The sequence below is a fragment of the Siniperca chuatsi genome, linkage group LG17 (assembly GCF_020085105.1).
Source record: "Siniperca chuatsi isolate FFG_IHB_CAS linkage group LG17, ASM2008510v1, whole genome shotgun sequence".
Lineage (NCBI taxonomy): Eukaryota > Metazoa > Chordata > Actinopteri > Centrarchiformes > Sinipercidae > Siniperca > Siniperca chuatsi.
In genome coordinates, this window is record NC_058058.1 from 2,257,069 (window position 1) to 2,280,550 (window position 23,482).

The 23,482-nt window shown below is 41.9% G+C and overlaps 2 protein-coding genes across 3 annotated transcripts; one reads left to right on the forward strand and one right to left on the reverse strand.

The window, feature by feature from the left end:
• Positions 1-301: 301 nt before the first annotated feature.
• rps18 (ribosomal protein S18) lies at positions 302-6,464 on the reverse strand. The gene is made up of 7 exons (XM_044172570.1): positions 6,447-6,464; positions 5,077-5,172; positions 3,724-3,822; positions 3,451-3,537; positions 2,503-2,604; positions 893-984; positions 302-429 (listed from the first exon to the last, which is right to left on the reverse strand). Exons 1-7 carry the CDS (start codon positions 6,447-6,449, stop codon positions 354-356), a joined length of 555 nt encoding a protein of 184 aa, XP_044028505.1. The 5' UTR covers positions 6,450-6,464; the 3' UTR covers positions 302-353.
• vps52 (VPS52 subunit of GARP complex) lies at positions 5,204-22,861 on the forward strand. Of its 2 annotated transcripts, none has more exons than XM_044172568.1 (20): positions 5,204-5,495; positions 6,088-6,169; positions 6,517-6,569; positions 6,949-7,024; positions 7,683-7,750; positions 8,728-8,903; positions 9,015-9,165; positions 10,472-10,572; positions 11,081-11,213; positions 11,708-11,765; positions 13,291-13,424; positions 14,904-15,059; positions 16,214-16,332; positions 16,874-16,997; positions 17,143-17,238; positions 17,681-17,788; positions 18,024-18,089; positions 19,679-19,790; positions 21,105-21,223; positions 21,448-22,861. In XM_044172568.1, exons 1-20 carry the CDS (start codon positions 5,400-5,402, stop codon positions 21,592-21,594), a joined length of 2,175 nt encoding a protein of 724 aa, XP_044028503.1. In that variant the 5' UTR covers positions 5,204-5,399; the 3' UTR covers positions 21,595-22,861. The 2 variants fall into 2 exon arrangements, with proteins under 2 accessions (XP_044028503.1, XP_044028504.1); XM_044172569.1 differs by having other exon boundaries at positions 6,091-6,169.
• Positions 22,862-23,482: the final 621 nt, after the last annotated feature.

Here is a 23,482-nt window from a genome sequence, read left to right on the forward strand (position 1 = left end):
GCTGTTTAGGAGGCAGGGAGGGTCTAATGAAAGGCACTATTCTTTTGCATTATGGGAAATGTAGTATCCACTGTTTCTGAAGCTTGACTTGTAGTAGGGACTTAAAGTGAGGATGTCTCAGCCTCTGCTGCTTCAACCGTCGACCTTTTTTGAGCCCCCCCCCGTGGAAGTAACATTAAAATCACACGACTATAAAAATTTAATTCCCAAGAAACAAAGAAGCAAAAGCTTCACCCCGAACTCGAACCTGTGTCTTAAAAACTGACTCCAAAATCTACAAGTGAAACAGCACACCAGGACAGACAGTTTGACAACTGTGGCGTTTTATTGAAACAAAAGGGAAGCAGGGGAGTTTACTTCTTCTTGGACACACCGACGGTGCGACCGCGACGGCCGGTGGTCTTGGTGTGCTGACCGCGCACACGCAGACTGGAAGGAAAAGGAAAAGAGCAGAAGGTTAAAGTTAGAAAGTGCAAAAACATAGCTACATTAGTTTTTTAAAGTTCTGTCAAACTAAGTCAGCTAGAAGAATCAAATAGTACGTCATGTACCAAATTCATCAGATGCCACTTTTACTCGTAATGCTTTATGACAGGAAATCGTGTCCCAACCCTCGAGAGAATTAAAAAAGCCACTTCAGCTTTCTAAGGTAACCCACTCGACTCGTGTGCCTTTAGATTCAAGTTTTTCCAGGACCGCTCTCTCTGCACCGAAGCTCCTCCAATGACCCACTGAGATTTTTATAAAACGCTGTTGTTAACCAAACTTAATAGATTTTGGGCAAAACTGCAATATCTGGTTAAGAGGACGATTAGATGCAGAGACTTTGTTCGTCTCACTTCGGACTGAATAACAATTCTGTCCAAACTGCAGACCAGATCAGATCTCTTACCCCCAGAAGTGCCTGAGACCACGGTGAGCCCTGATCTTCTTCAGCCTCTCCAGATCTTCTCTCAGCTTGTTGTCCAGACCGTTAGCGAGGACCTGAAACGAGACGCAACAGGTTTGTCATGTCATACCACAAACGAGAGGTATTTAAGTGTAGCTGTGCAACCAGTGGCGAATCAGTCTAATACTTTATAAAGGGTTATGGCGCAGGTTAAGGTCTGCACATCATTGGCTGTGTCTCAAATCCATGCTACACACTAACTCAAAGCACGTGTTTTGCAACATATTTACAGCTGACAACACTGAGGCAAACCCTAAACAGTCAGCATGCAGACTCGTGGAGTGTGCTGCTGATGGACATTATTCTGCCACAACGTAACCGATGGTGATCGAACAGCTGCACCTCAGAAAACAAAAACTTTTGGAAAACGTTTTGCCGCTTCTTTGATAAGTTTAATTGTCAGTGGCGTTAGTACAAAAACAGTAAACTGATTACTTGTATAATCCTTTTTTGTTTTTTAAACATAAAACAAACATCTCGATACGGATCGCTTTAACTTGTTTAAGGAATTGTGACCAAGATGCATTCAGAGCAGGACATTTTACTGTGGAAAAATCAACTTGTCAGTGCTCTCTGGTGGACAAGGTAACTGTGACACTGCTATTTCATATACACGGACACCAGCAATAAGCTAATATCGGCAGATTTACTGGCTAGCTCCGATTGTGACAGTGATAGTTTAGCAAAGTGTCATTTGTATGCAGCCTGAATCCAAGGTCTGCCTGAGAGGTTAAACTCAGGGTAAAAAAAAAAAAAGTTGTATTTGTTGAGGATGATCATGTGATATGAACAAAAGCTCCAGAGCAGCTACTAAAATGGACCTTGTGGTGAGATTGTTAACTGTTTAAATCTGTTAGATCTGTTTAAAGTTACAATTTTCTTCATGAAACAGCGAGATGCTTCATCTAAAGAGTGACTGGACGTTTTGTTAGTCTAATGACATTAAGGTTTAACTGACCTGAAGGAAAGCAGCGGACGTCTGTTTATGTAGCTTTTGGTTTACCAGCTCTTCATTCCTACAGTGTCTTTCAACTCACGTGTGTTCATTTCCCACATTGCTCAACCACATGTCACTACAAATTAAGCTTTGGAGAGCATCTGTCATTAAGGTGTTTGACACAAATAAAAAGAAAACCCTTCTCTCTGCCAAAATCAGCAAAAGAACGCTGGCCAACAATACAACGTTTAGTATAAACATGTAGCGACTGCATTGTCAATTTGTAAGAATGTTTTTCAGTTTAACCCGAATTCAAAGCCAACGCCTCTGTAAACGCCGGTGTTGCCAGACCGGGCAGCTACTTTTTATTTGACTGGGTGTGTGAGATGGTTTTGGCCTGTGATCATTTGGCCTACTTGGTTTCTTTTTTGAAGTTTCCTCATAATTTAAATTTTGGTTGTATTCCAGTGAATCAGCCCTTCCTCTTCACCGGTTATGATTGAGACAGAGTTGAGTAAGCTCAACACACAATGACTGATAACTGATGTAAAGGGCTGTCACGTGCTCATAAGTTAAGACAAAGTCATCCCAAATGCTCTGCTGGTTGTCATCTTACCTGGCTGTATTTGCCGTCCTTGACGTCCTTCTGCCTGTTGAGGAACCAGTCAGGGATTTTGTACTGGCGAGGATTCTGCATGATGGTCACCACGCGCTCAACCTGAAAAACAAATACAGCTGTTAATTCACAGGAAAATGCATAAAAAATGTGCCAAAATTAAGAAGTGGAAGCACAAAGCTGATCATGACAGATCACTTCCGGACTTCAACAGAAAACACGGTACGTCACATCCAGACGCCTGACCTGCTGCAGCAGCATCTGCATACATACGACCCCATAGAGTACTTATTAATCCCAATCTCGTCAAAGTCATGAGAAACTTTGCTTTTTGTCTATCAAAATCCTTAGTTGTGTATTGTAATTTATCCATCAAACTGTCTATGCTATTAAAACACACTAATATACAAAATGCATACGGTGGCTGGGGTTGTTGTACTGCTACTGAGGTAAATAAGAATCTGCCGTCTCTGTGACAAGAGATTTTAAGCTTTCAAAATTGAGATAATAGTTTGGTCAATCTGACATCACATAGGAGGCGAATACTATCTCTATGTATTGCTATGTTTAAGTCGGCAGGGCCCCAGACCGACGCTGCTGGAACAACATAAGCAGCGCCGGTCTCTTCACAGTTTAGGTGAAACCAAGTCATGGTGGGGAAAAAGAAACCCTGCCATGAAGAGAAGATGAATACGGTCTTCCCCGGGCTAGCCCTAAAAATACTGATCAGACTTTTACAGCTCTTTGTTTACAAAGTTACACCTAAGGTAAGTCAAACAGCTGTCCTGTGGTCGGGACCATCTAGCGAGATTTTCCACTCGTACAATGTGAAAACGCCAGACAGTTTGACAACTCTTCCTTCAGGTATTAGTCGGTCTACTAAAACTTCTTATCCATTGTTGGGAGTTTTGTCGTTCGAACCCTCGACAGACGCCCAATTCTCCTCACCTCCTCATCGGTCAGCTCTCCGGCCCTCTTGTTGAGGTCGATGTCTGCCTTCCTCAGGACGACATGGGCGTAACGTCTGCCAACACCCTGAGACAGACAGGGACGTTAGCATCATTGTAGGTCATCTCAAATAAATAAGCTGCAAAAATATATTTATGCTCAAATACTGCAAATCAGTCAGTCAGTCTTATACTGAAAATGTAAGGAATGTATGTAAGTGCATGTTAAACCTTCACATACGTAAAGCGCTGTAGATCTCAGAGAAGACCTTACCTTGATGGCAGTGATGGCGAAGGCGATCTTCCTCCTACCATCGATGTTCGTGTTGAGAACACGAAGAATGTGCTGGAACTTCTCGGGGATGACCAGAGACTGAAAACGCAGAACATGCACGTTACCTGGGATGCGTGAATCTCAAAAATCTGCATTTCCACAGCTCGCCATTAGATACGAGCTTGAAATGCTGGATCAATACTGGTGGCGATGCGTATCCAATCCAGAGACATTTACGATAAATGTTGCATTGATGGCAATGTGTTGGTTCTAGTTGCTACTATAGCGGCGAATGAATCCACTTCTGTATTCTCCCCAGGTCATTTTCATCATTTAAACTTTAAAAGTGAAGTTAAATTCAGCAAAATGTGCTCCGGGAAGCCTTTTGGCCGCCTGAAAGACTGTTTCTATCCATCACTACTTTTTCTTTTGACCAAACCTGGTGGCATGTTGACCTTGAAAGGCTGCTGAAAACTGATGTTTAACAATTTCACACTCAACGCACACCAGATCTTGAACTGAAAAGACTAACATCATGAACAAGAAACATAACTTCTGCTGCTGACATCTGTAACGCCAGAGTGGAGCCAAAATAAATGCTTTCACATTATAAGTTTACAAAGCTGTGTTGCCACATCTTACAAAGAGTCAGTGTCCGATCAGTAGTTAGTGTAGGCCAAATACTTAAGAGGTTCATAACTGTGGGTTGGGGAGTTTTCTATCCGTGCATCTGTAGCAGCACTTTTGGCTCCAGTTAGCATAGTTACAAGAGCTATAGCTGCTCTGGCCACCGGCTTTTAGGCATCTCCAAAACGACTTAGACCAATGGAGCTCACTAAACCGCAAACCACAGCAATTCAGCACTTCAACTGATCAGGTTGCCGTGCATTTACTCTGGTGTAAGATCCACTTTGTCTCCCAACGTAATGATCCCAACATGCTTAGCTTAAAGCTAGTTAGCCTTTGCAGCTAGCCACCTTCAATTATGGATTATGGACGTGTCTTTAACTTATTAGCAAGGCCGGTAACGTGAAAGGCGAACTGTCACCGGACAGCGGTTACAGTTATGCTTTAACATGGATATATTTAAACATAAGCCACGGACAGAAAAACAAAGCTGGCTCAACCATCCGCGCTAGTTAGCTGCAATCAGTCGGTACACCTCAGCCCAGCGTTGACAGTAAACTGTTAATACGTCCATTTCTACAACTAATATTACAACAATTCGACATCACTCCGCTTGCACAAGATGTGTAAGATGAATAACAGGTCTAAATGTAATAAACGGGTGCTATTAACACCAGATGATTACGGATTTTAAAACTATTCCAGGTTGATAGAGAATGTACTCACCATCTTGGAAGTAGGTTCCGTGCGAAGAGGAAGCTGCAACGTTCTCGCGAGAGTTTGACCCTGTCGGCGAACGGAAGTCAGTCCCTCACTTTCAATCTGTCCGACAAGAAAGAAACACCGGTTAAATCAAACAAACAAATATATAGCTATGTTAACGTAGTCACACGAAATAAATGTTAATTGATTCGAGGCGTTTTGTCCACTCACACATTATATTATCAAATTGCGGTTCATAAACGCAAGGAGGCTTTTTCGTTTTCGGGGACGAAGAGGCGGAACTGTACATTTGTAGTTTTTTTTGACGTTAGCGTAAATTCGCCGCAATGGCGGAGGGAGCTGTAGCTGCTGTTGGAGCTGTTTCGGATGTAAACACAGCTGGAAACCCGACAGAAATCGCCATGGCCTATTTACAAGACGAGGTGACATTTGATTACTTCTGTTTGAGTCAGTTGTTGTGAAAAGCTAAAATAATTAACGGTTAATGCGCTCTTTCCTTCCTGTGTTCTGTTAGCATTCATAACAAGAGGCAAGCATTATCAATGAACTGTAACGTTAGATGTAGCTGACTGAAGTGTATCTTGCTAGATGAACTGCTAGATGAATTAAAATGTTGTGATAGTAAACAAGATCTTGCCAAATTGTGGATTTTGACAAGCTGTATTCATGTTGCGTGAAGCTAATGTAGCTGTTAGCATCCTGTCAAAACACTGAAAAGCTCAATGATTGTCTGAATGCGCCCTGTGGCAACAAAGTGAAACGTCACTAGTGTTGAAACGATTAGGCTTTTCATCGATAAGTCGATTGACAGAAAATTAGTCGACAGCAATTTTATTCATTAGTCATAAAGTCATCAAGCAAAATGCCAAATGAATCAGTCGATAATGACAATAACCGTTAGTTGTAACTCTAAACATCCTTAATGCGCATGTGTTAGAGATAGACCCATCACCTACGAATACATTAGTTGTCTGAAATAATTATTTGTGTGTGATCATGTCTGTTTTTGTCTAGAAGACTGATGCAGACATCGCTAACCTCAACCTGGGAGAACTGGACCTCACCACTGACGAGTTTATCTTGGATGAAGTGGACAGTAAGGCAGCATTTAGCATTGATATGTGATCAGGATACAAAGGAGAGCAACACAGATGAATGGAGCCTGACACCATCAGCACTGCCTTCTGGGGTTAAAGCGCCTAGGACTTAACCTTAGCAAAGTTTTAGCTGTCACATACAGATATTGAAAGTATATGACATTTTTAACGTGTTTACAACCTGCAGCACAACCTAAACACAAGTTTAAATTCATAACAAAGCTCCTCAGTCAAGGTTTTCCCAGTGTTAAAGAGAAGCTGCAGCTTGGTAAACACCATGTGTTGTCCAGAGTTTCTGTTGGATGTTTAGTTTGACACGAACGCTGTTCCTCTCTGTCTCCTGCAGTCCACATCCAGGCCAATCTGGAAGACGACCTCGTGAAGGAGGCGCTCAAAACGGTGAGAATATCCTGACCTGGCAGCTTGGAGGGAAGGATTTAACAAGGAGGACTGAGAGAGTGGTGACAGCTGAGTATGAGCTGTCATGGCTTCCTGTTGCTGCCTCTAAAAAGACGAGTTTACATGCTCAGCACCTGTTGCTGAATTCCTATCATTTATCTGCTGCCACTGTCATTATTAAACTAAAACGCAATAAGTCCCGTTTTTGTGAGATTAAGTGAGTGAGAAAACACTTTCTTGGGTTCATGAAACCAAATAAAATTCTAATAAGTTAAATTGAAACTGCGTTGACTGTGAGCCAATACTAAGCATGCTTCCTCGGGTTTTCACAGCACACTGTCTGTATTATTAATGTGATGATCTTCACATCTGTTTTCAGGGCGTTGACCTCCGGCAGTACTCCAAACAGGTGGAGTCGGAGCTGCAGAGGATTGAACAGGCCTCCATCAAAGACTGTATCCTTCCTGCTCAAAGTTTGAATGTCATGATGTTATAACGCACTAGAGAGAATTACAGAAACATTTTATTGACTGTTACCTGCTAGTTTGCTAAGCACAAACATTATTTTTAACTTTAATCTCTTTTTTAGGTGATACCTTCTTTCCCTTAATCTCTTTTTTATGCGATACCTTCTTATTGTTTTTCTGCAGGTTGTAGTTTTTTTGCTTAATGGGCAAAATCAGTCCAGTGTTTTGTTTTTTTACAACTAGTATTTATATACTGTATTTTCACCTTTCCTTTTCTAGGAGTATTTCATCTAATGCAACATCCCAAAATACAGATGAAATGGAATAAAAACTCTGCGTCTTGTCATTAAACCAATTAACTAAGCGTGTGTAAAAATACAAAAAGTGCATATATTTATCAGCTGATATACAATATTAAGGTGTGAAAATACTAGTTTTACAAAAACCATATTGATTCACTCCTGTTGAAGTCTTTAAATACAATAATTGTGAGCACATATTCAGCTTTTGTCATAATGTAAGGTTAGGGCTCATTTAGGGTTTTTGTTTTTATTGTAAACAAGTTTTATTCTATTAAACATTTTTTGGGACTGAAAGTGCACACACAGATGATCTGTTGTCGTTTTCCTGATTGTTCACCTGTCAGACATCAAGGAGAGTCAGAACATCGCTCTTCTGCACAACCAGATCACCGCCTGCGACTCCATACTGGAGGTAAGACGAGACGCCTTCATCCTGATCCCACAATCCACTGCATGACGAGGTCAGCGTGAGTCAGTGGAACATATAAAGAATACAGGACAGCAGCTGTGCACATCTGCATTTTATTTTGCTTTGGCCGCTCAGTTTCCCTTGCACCAGATTTAAGTCTGAAAACATCCACTGAGAAATGATTCAGCCTGGTCAGATAACGGACCAATCAGTGAACGTTTAGATGATTGTGTAACTTACTGCCTCTCCAAACTACGGTGGCCCTGAGAGCTCAGTGCACTGCAGCTTCAGAAAACACAAGCAAATGAAGAAAACATATTCACCAATCTGACAACGCGTGTAGCATTTAGAAATAATCTATCCATGAGCTGAATGTTTTTGGTTTTTTTGGTGGGACAGTGTGCGTGTCCCACTCGTGGCCGGGCGTGTTCATCACTTTTTATTGTCCCCTGGAAACAGTTTGGTTGTGTTTTGTCACTTTGCGCATGTGTTTTCAAACTTGCCACCAGTTCCAGATGTTGTAAATATAAAATGAAGCATGATTCTGCAGCCTCGTGCGCCTTTTTGCCCTCATTTTATGTAGAAGATGATTTTGGAGTTTACGAGAAATTTGGCATTGTTTCCAGAAAAGGAATAATTTTTAGTCTCAAAACAACTCTCACCTGCACTTTCCCTTCATGTCACCGTATCTCTTTTTTGTTTCTTTCTGTCTGTGCTCCCACCTTCCTCTTCTGCTCCCCCCACGATGTATCTGTCTTCACTTTGTGGTTTTCAGTGTCTGCTTCATGCTGATTCCCCTAAAAAGATTTACTCAAACTTTCAAGCTCTTTAATTAACTTGTTACACACAAAACCAACCATTTACAAAAGCAAGGAGCATAGAGCTCTGTCCTCTTCCTCCAGTGTGAACAGCAGGAATTTCTATCAATAAAAGTATTTTTAACTTGAAGTTGTTTTCTGTCTGTCCATTCGTTCTTTCAGCGTATGGAGGGCATGCTGAGTGGCTTCCAGAGCGACCTGTCCTCCATCAGCAGTGAGATCCACACTCTGCAGCAGCAGTCGGTCAGCATGAACGTCCGGCTGAAGAACAGGCAGGCGGTACGCAGCCACCTCAGCCAGCTGGTGGACGAGCTGGTGGTGCCCGGAGCCATGATCTCGTAAGTGGGACGGAGAGAGTGGTGGTTCAAAACAGCTGTTAGGACAGTTGAATGAACCGTAGAAGTGTGAAAGAGCGTGTGTTTGTCTGACGTCGTCCCGTGTCGTCGCAGCACCATCCTGGACAGCCCTGTGACGGAGCAGGAGTTTCTGGAGCAGCTCCACGAACTCAACAACAAGATCAACTTCGCCAAAGAGCTGAGCTTCAGAGAGACGCTAGCCTGCTCCGACATCCAGGACATCGTCGACCGACTCAAACTCAAGGTGAGACAGAGAGAGGATATGTATGTTTTTAATTCTTCAAATTTATTAGGATGGAATAACAAGGGCTCCAAGTAAAGATTATTTTCACTGAAATAAAAACTGAAAGATGCTCATCACAGTATCCTACAGCCCAAAGTGACTCCGTCAAATGTGACGGTGTAGTCCCTCATTCGTCCAGGAGTGTTCCATCGTAGAAAAGGTTTCAGTCGTAGTCATCTGGACACTGTTTTCAGAATCAAGACGTTTCGGCTCCCATCCGGAAGTCATTCTCAATTGTGAAAATGGTCTGAGAACTCAGAAATTTAAGCTACCCTGTTGTTTAAGCCCTGCCCTCAGGGAAGAATCTACCTGAGTGTCTGCAGTTACCCTGCCTAGTTTCACCTGAAACTGCCCTTCTTTTGTTTCCATGATGGCCCAGTAATCAGTAATCAGGCCTATTGTTTTCTGGCTGCACCTCCCTCATCACTGTTAAGTACCAGATTAGCATATTTAAACAGAAATGGTGGTCTGAGATTCAACTTGCCAACTGTTTACCACAGTGTATTAGCACCTTGGTCAAGCCAATCATATGCTAATCAGGCACTTAACAGTGATGAGGGAGGTGCAGCCAGAAAACAATAGGCCTGATTACTGATTACTGGGCCATCATGGAAACAAAAGGTCAGTTTCAGGTGAAACTAGGCAGAGTAATCAGCAGATACTCAGGTAGACTCCTCCCCGAGGGCCGAAGCAACACAGAGTAGCTTAAATTTCTGAGTTCTCAGACCATTTTCACAATTGAGAATGACTTCCGGATGGGAGCCGAAACGTCGTGATTCTGAAAACAGTGTCCAGATGACTACGACTGAAACCTTTCCGTCAAATGTCTTGATTTGTCCGACCAACAGTCCAAAACCCAAAAATATTCAATTTACTACAATGTAAAAACAACAAAAGCAGCAAATCCTCACGTTTCAGAACCTGGAAGGATCACATGGATGGTATTTTTGCTTGAAAATGACTTAAACGATAAATCGATTATCAAAATAGTTGAAGATTCATTTTCTGTCGATCGATTAATCGACTAATTGTTTGCATCTCTAAAAATAACAGAAGGAAGTTGGATGAAAAACCATCACTAATGCAAAAACACGGACAGAGATTAAATTATACAAATATCGTGTGCAGCACCTTTCTCTTTAAAGACTCTGTTTTTCTCTTCTTCCATGACAATTGTGGAACAGGCACCTTGTTGTGTATCATCCTTTTACAAATTAAACTCTTGCTGACGTGAAACTATATTAATATTATTTCTGCCTCACTTCAGGCGGTGTCAAAAATCCGAGAGTTCATTCTTCAGAAGATCTACTCCTTCAGGAAGCCGATGACCAACTACCAGATCCCACAGAACACTCTGCTGAAGTACAGGTGAGCACGGCTGCACCTGCTGGTTCTCACTCTCTCTTCAAAGATACTTTACGCTATAAAAATGATGCATCTATCAGCTCCTCTTCTTTATTCAAGTTCTCTATTGGAGATTTTATTGTCTAGATAAACAAAAGTCACAAAATGACAAAGTCCAGGAAAATGCTTACAGCTATTTTTTGTTTCGTGGAACATTTTAGGACTTTGCGTTGCCTTTGAGTGTCATACTTTAACTTTATGCATAGAAATTATCTTTTTTTTTACTACACTACATTAGTTTTGTTAGGAAATTTAACAGAATACAGCTTCAGTTTTGTACCAATGACAATAGAGAATATCTTTACAAGTATTAATTTCTTTTCAAAACCCTTCGTAGTGTAAAAAAGGTCATCTGCAGTTGTAAATGGTGCTCAGAAAGCTGCAGATATTCACACCCTGAACATTTAAACTTCCAGTTTCTGACTGAAAATAACAGCCGATACATTCTGTCCTTTGTTTCTTCTTACTGTAGGTTTTTCTATCAGTTCCTTTTGGCCAACGAGAGAACAGTTGCGAAGGAGATCAGAGACGAGTACGTGGACACGATGAGCAAGATTTACTTCAGTTACTTCAAGTCGTACAGCGGCAGGCTGCTCAAAGTGCAGGTCAGTGGATTCACACAGGAAACCACGAAGTCATGACGGCTGTGAGCTCATTTCTGTTTCATCAAACTCCACACATGTACATCAGTATGAGTCTGTGCCTCGTCCCATGTGCTAAGGCAAGTGCTTCGTCCTAATTTACAGCATAAGGGTACTTTTCTATTCCTTGCATACAACCTTCCTAAGCAAAATGTAGTTTTTTAGCCAAACTGAACATATTTTTCTTCAAATAAATAAATATCAGAAGGCACTCTAAACAGAGAAGTGCTGAATAAAAACAAATAAAAAAGCAGCTAGCTGATATAAAGTGAAATAAAGAGGTTATTTGGTATGTCTTGCAGGGATATTGTATCAGCAGCTAACAGACTGGAGGTCAGTCTGACTGCAGCTGACTGCATTTCTATCACAGCGCCTCTGTGAGCACTACAGATGGTGTTTCAGTCTTTGTGTTTTCCTCTGTTTACATGTGACCTGACATTTCTGCGTCCTGTCTGCAGTATGAGGAGGTTGCAGACAAAGATGACCTGATGGGAGTAGAAGACACAGCCAAGAAAGATATCCTTTAAACTGAGTCTGTGCGTAGCTGAACATATTTAGATATTTGAACCAAGGAATGTTGCGGGTCTAATGTGTGAAAAGGCTTTTGATGCAAATACAAGACCTCGGTTTTTGGATTCCACACTTCAGGCACTTTTCATGAATTTAATTCTTTCAACTTCAATCATGCAAAAAAACAGATTTAGCTGTAAAATCGACAGGATGTGAGCAAATTGTGAGCAAACCAGAGCATGAAGACGGCACATGAAAAAACACAAGCAGCTGTTTTCACCAAACAAGCTCTGACAAACCCACTGTGCACCACCTGCCCAGCAGCAAACAGCAGGCAGACGCAGTCAGAGACGAGCTGCTGAAGAAAGTGGAGCATCTAGCAGCTAAAGAGCCAGATATTTCCCTCAGGAGGTTCTCGGAAAGGACTATATGAGTTGGGAGTCATTAATAGGTACACTTCCATTTAGCACATTCTAGTTAGTCTTTTTAGTCAGTGCACAGTATGTCCGCTGAACGCGCAGAAGCGTGAAATCTGTCAACAGACAAACCTGCACAGAAATATTGCAAATAAAGTTTCCAGAAATAAAAGGAATAATTCATTGATCTGGGTTCAAATGAAACTCTGGAACTTCCTCAACAAATGCTTATAAAGTCAACACAACAAACTAGACTCAAATAACTTACTGCATTGTTGTTACCACCTTGTCGTGAGCGGTTTCATGTGGGAACTGTCGGTAGAAGGAAAATAGTTCCCACATGAAGCTGCTCACAACAGATTATCTTGAGTAACCGGGTCATGATTTCTGGAAAGAGACGTTGCTGTTGAGTTTTTCAAATGTATTTTTTTTGGCGCTCCACATAGTGCCATATAGTCCCATTAGATTCAAAAACTGCAGACATCTCTACGGCCGATCTCTCCAAAACTCAGCAACTCACACCAAAACAATCTGGATGGATAAACAGCGCTACAGGCGACAGGAAAGATATGTGTTTCTGAGTTTGGGGTGAACTGTCCCTTAAGATGAGAATTTTTTGACGTAAAAGATTTTCTTCTCCCCAGAGAAGCCAAAACATAGAACTTTTTCCATTTGAGTGACCGACCACTAAGTGTGAACACCATCAACACAGATAACTGATGCCAGCACTGTGTGAAAAGGGTTTTGGAAATGTGCAAATGAGGTGTTGAGCAGGCAAAGTGCCCTAACATCCTGCACAAAAACAACTTTGGCTCCTCTCCAAGGGACACTGGCACACACAACTGGCAAAGAATGAAAGTAAATGTTTGAATGGGTGAAAAGACACGCACACGTGTGTAGGTGCAGCTGTGACATGCACATGCTCATCTAGTTCAGGTGTGTCTGAACACAGCCATACCTAAGAACACGCATATCAGATAGCTCATTAATGACTCCTGAGGGTAGAAATCTGCGATCTTGTGACCTGCCAACGCCTCGCTTACACAAAGTGAAACTCAAAGTGTGAGAGAAGTCATTTCAGGCGACACGTGAAGCTCCTTGACTTCCTGCTGCAGGTTTCTTCTCCAAACCGTCTCTGAAGAGCAGGAACACCATCTTCACTCTGGGCCAGAGGGGGGCCATCCTGAGTCCTGCTGAGCTGGAGGGGCCGATCCTGGTTCCACATACAGCTCAGAGAGGAGACAGCAGGGTGAGACATCACGAACATTCAGAAACACAACCAGGCTGAGAAATGAACATTTCACCAGCTCTTGGTAGGAGTTACCAGGTTTAAGTCCTTAGTTCGTACTCTTACAGACAAATCACTTTTTATGCGTTTTTAGGCATTATGATTTCGGGTTGTCCGTCCGTCTGTCCCATTCTTGTGAACGCGATATATCTCAGGAGCGCCTTGAGGGAATTTCTTCAAATTTGGCACAAAAGGTCCACTTGGACTCAAGGATGAACTGATTAGAATTTGGTCAAAGGTCAATGTGACATCACAAAACAAGCTTTTGGCCATAACTCAAGAGCTGACGACCATTTTTCACAGTTCAGACTCAGGAGGTCAAGGTCACTGTGACCTCACAATGACCTCGACAAACACATTTTTGGCCATAACTTGCTCTAATTATGACAAAATTTCACACAGATGTTTAGTGGGATACGATGATTCAGTGATGACATTTTTTACCCAAGAGGTCAAACGTCAACTTCACTGTGACATCAAACACCTTTTTTGGCCATTATTCAACACCGTAACTCAGGAACAGAGGGGAAGATTGTGACCATTTTTCACAGTTGGTCGGACACTGAATAGGTGACACTTTTGACTCAGAAGATCAAGGTCACTGTGACCTCAAAATTACCTTGACAAACACATTTTTGGCCATAACTCAAGAATTGATGCGTGAATTGGGCGATTCCTGATTTCACACACTGGGACGACACAATGAGGAAACAATAACTAGCTAGCTAATACTGGCTTTCTTCCATCTCGTCCATTCTGCCTTTAATTTCCTTCCTCATTCTGAATTTCGAGCTTCGTCGGAATCACGTGACAGCAAACAACATATTTGAGTGCGCCTAGCTAATCATGATACTGTGAGTGAGTTTCACTTACAGCTCATAGAGAGGCTTCCCTCTAAAAATGCCAAGAGAAAACAAAAGCACCGCATTTTGTGTAGCTATTCTCTATAAGAATCCATCTTTACATAGTAATCCAGTACATGTGTACCTCATTAGCCAGTACACCTGTGATAATCCTTCATTAATCAGTTCAACAATGTATATTCACTGGAATCATACATACGTGTCATCAGTATAGTGGTAACCTCCACTTAGCCAAAAAATACACTTTATACCTTTTTATTCAATTCCTTCCAACTATTAATAATAATAATAACTTTGTATGTATAGCACCTTTCATGTAGAGGTGCATCCCAAAGTGACCTCGTGTACATGTGTAGCTTCACTCATCAAGGAATCGGCCATCTTCCAGCATGCACTGAGGTGTAGAGGCAAACTGTTGATCAACGCTGACATCTTGTGGCATCCTGAGAGATATTTTGTGAGATAGGTTCCATAATTGAAACTATTTAGACTAATCAGTGAGTGACATTACAGAAAAGAACACAAACAGTATATTAAACATATTTCTCTTTGATTCCTCTCTGTCTCTCTCCTCCAGTATCCCTATGAGATGTTGTTTCGCAGCCAGCACTACGCTCTGCTGGACAACGGCTGCAGAGAGTTCCTCTTCCTCTCCGACTTCTTCATGGTGGCAGGAAACTCCGCCCTCGACCTCTTCAACAGCATCATGGGAAAAACTCTCAGCATGTTCCTGGTACGAACAACGCACCTTCTCTTCTCTGTGTTTTAATGGTCGCAGGTTTGGTCCCTGCAGCAGAGAGCTGTAGGTTTTCATCAACGGCCACAAGTCGACTCAAACCACATTTATTCGTATAGCACAAAATCACACGTTTGTCTAAAAGAATCTGTACAACATACGACACTTTGTATCCTTAAGCCTTGGTGGTACAGTTGACAAAATAGTGCAGTAGACAGTACTGTGCAATAATGGAAATATGATCCATGATGAGTATTATGAGATACCGTAAATACTCAAGTAGTGGTCTGGGCCTTTTAATTACCTCAACTGCAGAGGGTACCACCATTTGCTTCTAATTCCCTGTGTTTGATAAGTATATTTGCTCATATTTTAGTAAGAAGCCTCCTTGTTTTATGATCTGCTCCTGCTTGCCCTGTAAACGTTTTGTTACTGCATTGTGCTATTAATACAAACTCAACACTTCCTGTATCCGTTTCAAATTAAAAAGCCCTCTAGCGTTTCAGTGGACAGAATTGCTTCATTTCCTAACGAGGCTTTTATTGTGAAACATTTGCAGGATCGCGTTGTGGAAAATTCAGTCACTTGCACCTTTGCTATAAGGTACTTCAAATGTAGCTATCGCCATCTTGTGGCACTTATATGTTACAACAATATACAGTTTGGCTGAGCACACATAAATCCACAGTGACTGAAATCTGACAATAACTCTTCCGATCAGCAAAGTGTTGAAACTAGCATGATTTATATGGTTGAATTTATTAAATTAAAGTGATGGAAATGTACATTATGCTTAGTTGGCATGCACATTATATAACAGGCACCAGGAGTTTATCTACCCTTGTTTTTTCCCTGGCCTGTGTTTGTAAGTGGCGACCACGCCCCCAGCCATTATTTGACACATGGCTTTTATTTGAGAAAATATGGTAATTATTTGGTGCTGTTTTTTTCTCTCCTCTGTAAGGTATTGTGTAACTTGAAAAATTAGTTTATTTACTCACTTACATAGTGACATGACGCATAACTGCAAAGATTGTCATGTAAGACTGCGCATGACTTCCTAAATGTTTTTATTTCCATACCTGTATATTTTAGAGCCTAATAACATGGTGTCATATTGTATCATTCAGTAATGTTGTCTGTGTCTGCAGAAGAGTATGTCCACGTATGTGTCCGACTGCTACGACAGCATCGCCGTCTTCCTGTGCATCCACATCATCCTCAGGTTCAGAGCCATCACCGCCAAGAGGAACATCCCTGCTCTCGACAAGTCAGTGTCCCTTTATTGACCGACTGATCAGATTTATTTCAACAGTTAAAAAGAAAACGTTATATTTCTGTTGTTGGAGAAAAAGGGAAAAAAATGCTTAGTTCTCCATGACAACTGTGTGGTTGAATTTCAGCAATTATTGTGAATCAGTTTCAGTGCCTCAAAGGTCTTGAAACTCACTCAGCACATTTTTCACCCAGCAGCAGTAAAATATATATATTTAAAAGTAACTTAGTTGTGTCACAGCCAGGAGGAGCTGCACTGGAAATCCTGCAGAGATGATGCAGAGGCGCATTCTTAAAGTGTTTTGAAACAGGTGGATAAAATCATCTTGTAAGGATTTGATTGAAATCACTATCAGTGTGTTCTTTCACTGGATAAGATATCCAGAAACCCCTCTCTTGAGCTCTCTGCTTACAGTTTTTAAAGAACTGGATTAAGACAATGATGAAGATATTAATGAGTCTCGTGTGTGTGTGTGTGTGTGTGTGTGTGTGTGTGTGTGTGTGTGTGTGTGTGTGTGTGTGTGTGTGTGTGTCAGGTACTGGGAGGCGGTGCTGGAGCTGCTGTGGCCAAGGTTTGAACTGATTCTGGAGATGAACATCCACAGCATCAGAAACACAGACCCTCAGAAACTGGGAGTACTAGACACCAGACCACACTACGTAGGTCTACACACACATATGCACACACACACAGGGACAAGGACAAACACACACATATACACACCCCTCATGTGTTTGATCACACACATATCAGCACACACAGCAGAGCATTTCACTTAAATAAGTGTGTGTTTCTTGGTTTCAGATCACTCGTCGTTATGCGGAGTTTTCATCAGCCATCGTCAGCATCAACCAGACATTTCCCAATGAGAGAACCCACACTCTGCTGGGACAGCTGCTGGTATAACACACACACACACTAATATAAAACTGAATGTCAAAGTGCTTGAAGACAAACACATTTGAAACCAAAAATAAAATTAGCATTCATTCAGAGATAAGAGGTCAGTGTGATCTGCAAGTTATCTGACCTTTTTTAACTACATTTTCACAATAAATTGACCTTTTTGGTTACTTCTCTTTGCTACTTTTGCTCAGAAAACAACAGGTACGGTTTTGAGAAAAATAACTTGGCTGATAATAATAATAATGATAATGATAATAATTTTGTCATAAAACTTAATTAAAGTGTGAGTTTCAAATGAGCAGGCCGGCAGCGACCTGTTTGCAATGTAACATGTTCCACTGAAGTGAATGAAAATGTGCAGACGTTAGATTTTTTTTTTTATCACTCTCTGTGAACTAATGATATTATATGAAAAACATGAATATTTGCTTTCCAGGTTGAGGTGGAAAACTTTGTGCTAAAGATGGCGGCAGAGTTTCCCTCCAGAAGAGACCAACTCATCTTCCTCATCAACAACTACGACATGATGCTCAGTGTCCTCATGGTGAGCTTCAAAACCTGCATGTTCGTGACTCGGCTTCGTGGTGAAGGACCAGATGTTTTTCAAATAGTCAAACATGTCATTTACTTTTTGGTTACCTGTTCTTACGTGGAAATGTTGATCACAGGTCTCGTCATACCTGCCTGAGGTTTTCTTTTATTCTGACCTGTGGGAAATTAAAAAATTCTGCTTTTGGTAAAATCCTTGCGTGATGATTGTTTTTCCCTTGTTCGTCCAGGAGAGGGCAGCCGACGACAGTAAAGAGGTGGAAGGTTTCCAACAGCTGCTTCTGGCCAGGACGCAGGTAAACAACACAGAGGAATTATAAGAAATCTGAGCACAGGAAAGAAGGGAGTGTAACAGGGCTTCAGAGTTTTATTTGAACACACATGCAGGTATATTTAAAAGTGTTAATTGACTCTAGAAACAGGTCAAATTTTAGCAATGAAACAGAGAACTAGAAACTGGTTAAATGGAGATGAAGGTCACAGTTAAACAGCATAGAAGGTGATATCATTAGATTTAGGCAATTTAGAATGACATAATAGAGGTGCAGCCTTGAGTAATGGGCTTAAAAACAAAATTATATAATTCAAGTATTTCTCCGTCGTTTGGTAGCACTTTAGCATTCTCAGTACCTTTTTTATTTAAAACTTTCTTTCTACATATTTCCTTTTATTTTAATGCAATAAATATATACAGATGGGTGACAAATTAAAGGAAAAACCAACATGAAGTGTGTTAGTATGGAGTCAGGCCGCCACGAGCCAAGTCTCGGGAACTCTACTGGAGGGATGAACACCTTTTTCGAAAAGATATTCCCTCATTTGGTGCTTTGATGATGGCGGTGGAGAGCACGTCGGTCCAAAATCTCCCATAGGTGTCCAGTTGGGTTGAGATCTGGTGACTGCGAAGGCCACAGCATATCATTCACATCATCTTCATACTCATCAAACCATTCAGTGAGCCCTCGTGGCATCCTGGAGGAGAGCACCCCCATCAGGATAGAAATGTTTCGTCATAGGATAAAGGCGATCACTCAGGACAACTTTGTATTGATTTGCAGTGACCCTTCCCTCTAAGGGGACACGCTGACCCAAACCATGCCAGCAAAATGCCCCCCACAGCCATAACAGAGCCCCCTGGATCCCCTCACCGTAGGGGTCCAGCATTCAGCGCTGTACTGTTCCCCTGGTGTACGCCACACATGCACTCGCCCACTTGTCGAGAATGTGGTGAAGGATGACTCGTCTGACCAGATCACCCTTTTCCACGTCTCTGTAGACCGGTGCCGATGGTTTGAGCTCTCAAATGTGCATTCATCTTTGTAATGAGGGGTTTCAGCGCTGCAGCCCTGCTGTAACATCCCTCTCTCTGTCACTGTCGACGGACTGTTGTTGCTGGCAGTCTGATCACGTCCAGCATTGACATTCTCAGTCAGCTGAGAAAGAGTCGCCCTTCTGTTTTGTCTTTCATATCGCACTAATGCACGAGCGTCATGTTCTTCAAATGCGCGCTGTCGACCACAATTTCCGACCCTACTGATGTCTTTCCCGCCACTCCAGTCACTGTTCCTACTGAAACACAGCTGAGCAGTCTCTGTGACCGAAGCTCCCGCCGTACGTGCCCCAACAATGAACCCTCTTTCAAAGCCACTTAGATCTTTTCCTCCTGCCATCTTGATACACAATCGGAGTCAGCTGGGCCTGCTCAGCATGTTCATACACGCCACAGAGCATGATTTGGATGTTAATTCCTTAAGTGTACCATGCAGTGCACCTGCATTCGTTATGTTTCCCCACTCATTTATTCAGGTTTTGAAGGTTTGATGTTTTCACGTTTGACCAAAACTAATTTGAAGCCCGTCATGTTTTTTCTTCCTCTCGCCTGCAGGAGTTTATTGAAGAGATTCTGTCTCCCCCCTTCGGAGGGATGATCGCCTTCGTGAAGGAGGCCGAGGCTTTGATGGAGAAAGGGCAGCTGGACCGATTAAAGAACGAGGAAGGTGAGAGGAGTCGATTTGTTTTGGTTTGATGTTTTCTCTTTTATATGTATGTATGTGTATATATCTATCTACATATACATATATACTATCTACATAGAGAGAGAGAGAGAGAGAGAGAGAGAGAGAGAGACTGTGGCTGATCCTGACTCTTCATTTTCCCTGACAGATTTACAATTTATCCAATGACAACAAAAAGAGCGTTCTCTTGTTTTGTAGACATGTTTTTAATGAACGATTGCGGTCAGCACTGACCTCTTGTGACAAATAGATTGCGTTTCCTGTGGCTGCTTCACAATAAAACCCAGTTGAAGTCTTTTAGTGTGAAATGTTAATAAATATATATATATTAAAATCTTATATAAGATTTTTAAAGAAGGATAGAATGGGGAATATCTGGAACAAGCCAAAGCTTAGAAATGACATTAAATTAAAGATTACAGCACAGATCTTTATACTGCCTCTAATGAACAATACAGCCTCACAGAGCTGCTGGTGTGGTTACAGACATGAATTACACTTTATCTTACACACTCACTCAGTTGCTTCTTCTTTAAGTCAACAACATCCTGACTCATCCTAATTTTAGCTTGCACAGGATTCTTTCACTTCGTGGTTTAGTTTTGTTTTACAGAGTAATGAACAGCTTTCCTTCAAAGGCGTTCAGCTGTCCTCTCAGTTTTGTTTCTCCTCTGTCACTCTGAGGCTGCACTGAATTTCCACCTCACTTCATCACTTCGGCTTCCCACATCCTTTCTTGTCTTATCACACTCGCCCTTTTTCCTCTCACATTCGCTGCATCATCAAGTCTGTATTCTCACATGTGAAAGCAGAAACAGCCCGACTGTTTATAGAGGACTGTGTGATGTCACAGCCACACAAGTAAACTAAATAACAAAGTAATTTATTTACAACAAAAGAGCAAAATAATCAAAGCAAATAAGTGGGAGGAAAGTCAGTAGTGTAGAGAGTGGATCAGCGAAAATGTGCTGCATGGAAACAGAATCAACAAAGCAGATGTGTGTGGGGAGAGGAGATCTGCCCAGGGCCTGGCTGCTGCTCTGGCTTATATGCACGGGGCACACCGGGCCCAGGTGTGGGGCAGGTGTGGGGCACACCGGGCCCAGGTGTGTCCCATGCCGCAGATTAACCTCCTGATAGGTCTGCCGTCCTGGAGACAGAGAGCAAAGCAACAGCAGAGCGAACCAAGCAGAGGGGCCGTCACAGTGATCAGTCACCATCATATAGAATTTAATGTTACATGCATTTAACTTCACTGTGTGTGTGTGTGTGTGTGTGTGTGTGTGTCTGCTGCAGCTCGCATCATTCAGCTGGTTCGGGGATTTTCCAGTACGTGGAAACAGTCGGTGGAGTCGATGAGTCAGGACGTCATGAGGTCCTTCACCAACTTCAAAAATGGAACCAGCATCATACAGGTGAGACAGCAGACAGGTGTCGTGCTTTACTCCTGCTAGATTAATCAGCGTATTAATTAGAAATAGTTCTTCATTGGTAAAAACCTGGATATTACTGTCTTATTGAGTGGCTTTCATTCCTTAGTTTAGAGAAAATGTTATATATTTATACTTGTGTGTGTGTGTGTGTGTAAGAGGAAGTGAATGGTGTAATAAGTCATGAACACTTCCTGTTTCTGCTGCAGGGCGCTCTGACCCAGCTGATCCAGTACTACCACGGCTTCCACAAGATCCTGAACCAGCCGACGTTCCGCAGCCTGGCCGTCCGCTCCGAGCTCATCAACCTGCACCACCTCATGGTGGAGGTGAAGAAGCACAAACCCAACTTCTAACAGAGTGGCTTCGTCAGCGGAGAAACCCCCCCCCCCCGGTAAACATCTGCTTCATCAACAAAACGCAGACTGGTTGTTTTTGAAACATGATACCTGAAAACACCTGGAGTCTGGAGGTGTTGACTCCTTCCGGTTTTCTCCTCCTCCCCTTTCAGCTGAAGAACATACTGTACATTTTGGAAAGCATTAACAAAGCAAGACTTTTTCTGCAGTTTCTCTCCAGCTGCAGAAAAAGTCATATAGATCAGTAAGGTTCTACACAGAGACACGAGATCATGTCCTCACTGGATATGAACCAAGTCATTGAGTCACTCTGCATTAAAACATGACCAAACATCTAAAAAGATTAAACGTGGAAAACAATGAGATAACCCTAATAACAATCAGCTGTACGATCACTGCTTGTCTGTAACAGATTTAATTAAATAATCAGTTAGACTTGAAGTTATGTTCCTTCAGATTTCAGCCCTGGTTGGTTTGGGACCCCTGTGGTCACTGATGGGAACTGCAGGTGCATTTTACTACCACAAGAAGATGAACTGGTGTATCTGTTTATCGTGCAGCCAAAAAACAAACGAGTTGTTTTAATAAAAAAAGTCAGTCAATAATCTGCCTTTTTCCATCATGCGATGAGCAACCTCCATCTGATTTCACGCTGCACACAGAGCAAGTAGTTTTCCACCCAACAGCAGGGACACAGTAAAAGGAGTTGGTTATGTTTCTGAGGAGTTCATCCAGCAGCTTACTGTGGCCGATCCTGACTCTTCATTTTCCCTGACAGACGTACATTTGATCCAATGACAACAAAAAGAGCGTTCTCTTGTTTAGCAGACAGTGAGGCTAATGTCTATCACATCAAATAACAATCGGTAACACTGGATTAAAGGCTGCATCGTTTCCTCGTGTGTGTGAAGGTAATTTGATTCGAGCGCAGGAATGGCAGACCACGCCACTAACAATGAAAACTACTATATAGGGAGGGGAAAAGGCCAACCATACATAGTGATTAAAATGTTAATGATTATATCTTTTGAAAAGACATTTTAAAACAAAATACTAGTGTAACAGTTTCCTATTTTATGATGAAAATATAAAAACAGAAAGAAGTTTAGTAAAGCGACAAAAAAACCCAGCTTGTCCGTGGGTCAAAAGGTATGAGAATTTGGACTTTGATCATGAAACACTGAACAGAAAACACTGTTTGTTTTTCTTTTGTCTTTGTTTTTTTAATTTAATCCAGAAGAGGAACTCATACACTGATAATATTTGATTTGCAACACTGCACTAGTGAGAGAGAAACTCTTGCAAACACATTACTTGAACAACTGTTGCTTTTTTGTCCATCTGTGATGCAGCTTGAGACGCAGATGAGACTGACCTTTAAAGGAGAAAGCTGGTGATATTCTGTATTTTTCATGAAAAGACCCAAACCAACAATGTGTTAGTCCGTCTCTCAATACTTAGACTTCCTGTCTGTGTCTCTCAGCTCCGAGCCCATTGGTTCTTACTGAAGACGTATATTTTAAAAAAACCTCACAAATATAGTTTCATGTTTCAAAAAGGCTCAGTAATTTCCTTAAACAGCTGCTCGCTGTAGTTTTAATCAAACAAACAGGAGGAAACAGAGCATCTGTTGGGGACTATTTCCAGCGGCGGATGAATCCACATGTGGTGCTGTAGTGAGTGTTTGGGGCAGCAGGACGGTGTGTGTGGGGCTGAGTCAGAATAAACTACAGTGTGTGTGTTCGTGGTGATGAAGGAACATGTCAGCCAGTGCAGCAGAGCGGCTCGCTGATGTGTTTTAATAGTTTCTGGACAACGATGGAGGAAGACGATCCATCAGCTGTGACACACACACACATTTTAGTAGATACATTCAGTGTTGGTT